The 3,520-nt window shown below is 48.8% G+C and overlaps 1 protein-coding gene across 1 annotated transcript in view; it reads right to left on the bottom strand.

The window, feature by feature from the left end:
• Positions 1-3,520, bottom strand: part of LOC108803120 (remodeling and spacing factor 1-like) — a 16,648-nt gene that overhangs the window by 8,924 nt on the left and 4,204 nt on the right. Inside the window, exons 5-7 of the mRNA XM_018574960.1 lie at positions 3,033-3,241; positions 1,345-1,539; positions 4-199 (exon numbers count right to left, since the gene is read on the bottom strand). Coding sequence (XP_018430462.1) covers positions 4-199; positions 1,345-1,539; positions 3,033-3,241 — 600 coding nt within the window. The remainder of the gene's footprint in view (positions 1-3; positions 200-1,344; positions 1,540-3,032; positions 3,242-3,520) is intronic.

Genomic DNA, 3,520 nt, shown 5'->3' with positions numbered 1-3,520 from the left:
GGCTTGTCGCTGCTGTCGACGGGCTTGGCGTCCGCTTCTTCGTCCTCTTCGTCCGTCTCGATGCGGTTCGGACGCTTTCGGATGGGCTTCTCCTCTTCTTCCTCCGACGGCTCGTCGTCTGAACTCCGGATGCGTTTCCTCAGCAGCTTTTTGGGGATTTTGGGCTTTTCGTCTTCGGAGTCGCCAGATAACTTGCTCGCTGTAAAGTAAAAAGGTGAAAGGCAAGTATTAGAGATGCTCTGGAATGACATTTTTAGACTGAAACTAAAAAAAATTTGTCAGGCCAAAGCCAAAAATTACTTTTACCCCCCAACCTTTTTTAGGAGCATATCAGGGGTGGTAGGGGTATAGATGGTTGAAAAGTGGCGGCTGTCCTGAAATGTATAAGGCTGGCCCATACACCTTACAACCATCGCAAGACTTACATCGTGCGATGGTTGTAAGGTAATTTAAAAAACGTACGATCTGCCCATCTTGGACAGACAGATCGTACTTGCGATCATCGCAAGCCCGCCCCGCTGAGGGGCGGGCTCCCGATGACCGCAATGCTGAGCGGGCAGTGTGTGCTTGCGCACACCGGTCCGTTCGGCATTTGTCTTACGAGCACGACACAAACACGCCGACAATCGTACGATTCTCGGTGGGTTTTCAAACATGCTCGTTCGACAAAAGACATGCGTCCGTACAGTAGATGCGCAAAACAAATGACAAACGCACTCAATTCATCATCAGCTATACAGTAAGGTGCACACGAAATGGGCTTTGAACAGTAGAACAGTAGAAAGGTATCATAGCACACTCACAACCAGCATGTAAAACAACTTGTCTCACCACTAAGGATAATAACAGAGGTTTGGATACACGTCTTCTGCAGAGGATGTGTAAGCCGCACTGCCGCGCCAAGGCACCTCTTATAGTGCGGTCCCAACTCTAAACTATCAGAGTCTCCATCTTGGAGCACATGGGGGCAGAAGATAAAATTGGGTGCAGGTTTGTCAGGACGACGCCCAATTTCCTTAAAAAAGGCACAGGAACACACAAGGGATCCCGCACATCCTAATGGCAGCTGAGAAACCCCATGCGTCGCTGCACCAAATCGGTCAAGCAAAACAAATGACAAACGCACTCAACAATTCGTCATCAGCTATACAGTAAGGTGCACAAGAAATGGGCTTTTCTGCAGAAGACGTGTATCCAAACCTCTGTTATTAACCTTAGTGGTGAGACAAGTTGTTTTACATGCTGGTTGTGAGTGTGCCATGATACCCGTTGTACAGTAGATGCGGTCGCACGCCTTCCATACACCTGCCGATTATTGTACGATCGCGGTGGTGTTCAGCTTACCGTTGCTTTCCGAGCTGGAGAATCTCCGTTTAAGTACTCGTCTCATCTCCTTCCCTCGCCCGTAGCGAGCTCTCTTCAGTGATCTGTCGCTCTCAGAATCTTCCCTGTAGTTGACTTGTCTCTTCTGATTTCTCCGTGATCGCCTCCTCCTGGTCTCCAGATAGTCATCGCTGTAAGCGCTACTGTTGTCAGTCTCTGTGGTGACAAAGGCAAGAGCGGTTGAACTACAGTCACAGCGGGAGATCACCTCAAATGTCTCCATCAATAACAGGTGATCAAAGTAAAGCCATGACAGGAAATTATTTAATGAGACTCTGCCACAAAATAAAAAAAACAACCCATACCATTAGCTTGTATTGTCTTGTGCTGCGGCTGACTGTTGGGCTTTTCTAAACCGGTCAAAGCTCTGACACTTCCAGGAAGTGTCGGAGCTTACTTGCCCCCCACCCTATTGGCCCATCATTATGATAGGCTGCCTCACTTACGAACACGAATGTGTGGGAGGACGAAATAAACAAATTGCCGCTCAAAAGTTTACATATCATGTCTGTGTCCAAGAAGAGCAAGTACAGGCAGGATGGAGATCGCACACGCTCCCCACTGAAGGTTGAATTACAAAGACCAGCCGACCTGGGGGACCCCATGCAAAAAACTTCACATGGACCGAGTCTTAAAGATCCTATGGATAAAAAGGCGGAATCACTGCTCAGACGGGCATGGGAAGCCGTGGGGGCCGGGTTCAAGCCAGCAGTGGCTGCTACTTGTATGGCCAGGACATTATGGGACCTGCTGTTAGGGAAAGGTCTGTCGGACAGGGTGGTCTTCACCCTCATATCAAGTAGGAAGCCTTCCACCGTAACAGACCCCTTATATTTCCCTTTTAAAATAGAAAAAGAGATTGAGGACACAAAGTCCTCAATTTCTTTTTCTGTATCCCCTGTTGTCAATAAACAGGAATCCTCTATACTGAGTGTTCCTGATCATTGATAATATGAGAACAGAGTATGGTTACTATAACCACAACTATGAATGAACAGGAAGTGATGTAGATCACTTCTCTTTCATTTATAATTGAGGATATAGTACACATGCCCTGTCCTCATTTATTTACGAACACTCAGCAATCACTGACTGCTTTCCTCTCTGACACGTTGTCACAGGAGGCTGAGCGAGCGGTGCGGGGAGGAGAGCTCAGCCTCCTGTGACAGCGCTGGCTGTCTCCGCCCCCACACCGCTCTGCCGGACTGTGATAGGCGGCTGAGCGGTGTGGGAGGAGAGACGCCAGCCGCTCACAGCGCTCTCCTCCCGCAGCGATTGGCCGGCTGCGACAGTTTCTCTCCTCCCCGCTGGGGCACAGAGCAGAGCCCAGCGGGGAGGAGAATAAGCAGGGATGCGCCGATGTATCGGCAGGAAAATGGCACTTTCGGCATTATGCCAAAAGTGCCATTTGCGGCCGATATATCGGTGCATCCTACCTATAATATATAAATAGCATGCATGACAATTTTGCACCCACGTGTCTGGGAGAGGTGAAGAACATGGAGGTCTTCTCATTAAGCCTCCCCTAACAAAGGATGGCAAAGCTTGTAAAAACATTCCAACGGGCTCTTAACTAAACCATTGCAAAATGATGTTCTCCAAAAACGTTCTAGAATACTGTGCCGATACCACAACAAAAGAAGTCTCACCTGACTCCTGGCCATCCTCATCAGAATCATCATCGTCGTCTTCTTCATCGTCTGAATACCTTCGTACGCGCTTTCTCAGCCGCGTGCTTTTCCTCACGGGCCGCTGGTAATGCCTCCGAGGCCGCCTTGCTCCAAAGTCACTGTCATTGGACTGCTGGTCTTCGCTTTCCTCGGCATTTTCATCAGAGACAACAAAATCTTCCTGGGAGCTGCGATTTCAGAGAGGATACGGTAAAGAACAAGCCAAGGGTCCACATAAGACAATCCGAGATACATACCGTATTTGCCGGCGTATAAGGCGACTGGGCGTATAAGACGACCCCCTAATTTTTATGTAAAATATAGGTTTTGGGCTATACTCGTCGTATAAGACGAGTATAGCCCAAAATAATGTTTAATTACACCCACTAACCTCCTTGGCGGTATTCCCGAGTGTGGCTCGGGGTTAATTTTCAGTACCATAAGCGGTAACCCCGAGCCACACTCGG

This window comes from Nanorana parkeri, unplaced genomic scaffold, assembly GCF_000935625.1.
Source record: "Nanorana parkeri isolate BGI_ZX_2015 unplaced genomic scaffold, ASM93562v1 scaffold3418, whole genome shotgun sequence".
NCBI lineage: Eukaryota > Metazoa > Chordata > Amphibia > Anura > Dicroglossidae > Nanorana > Nanorana parkeri.
This window is presented reverse-complemented; position numbering and strand designations above follow the sequence as displayed.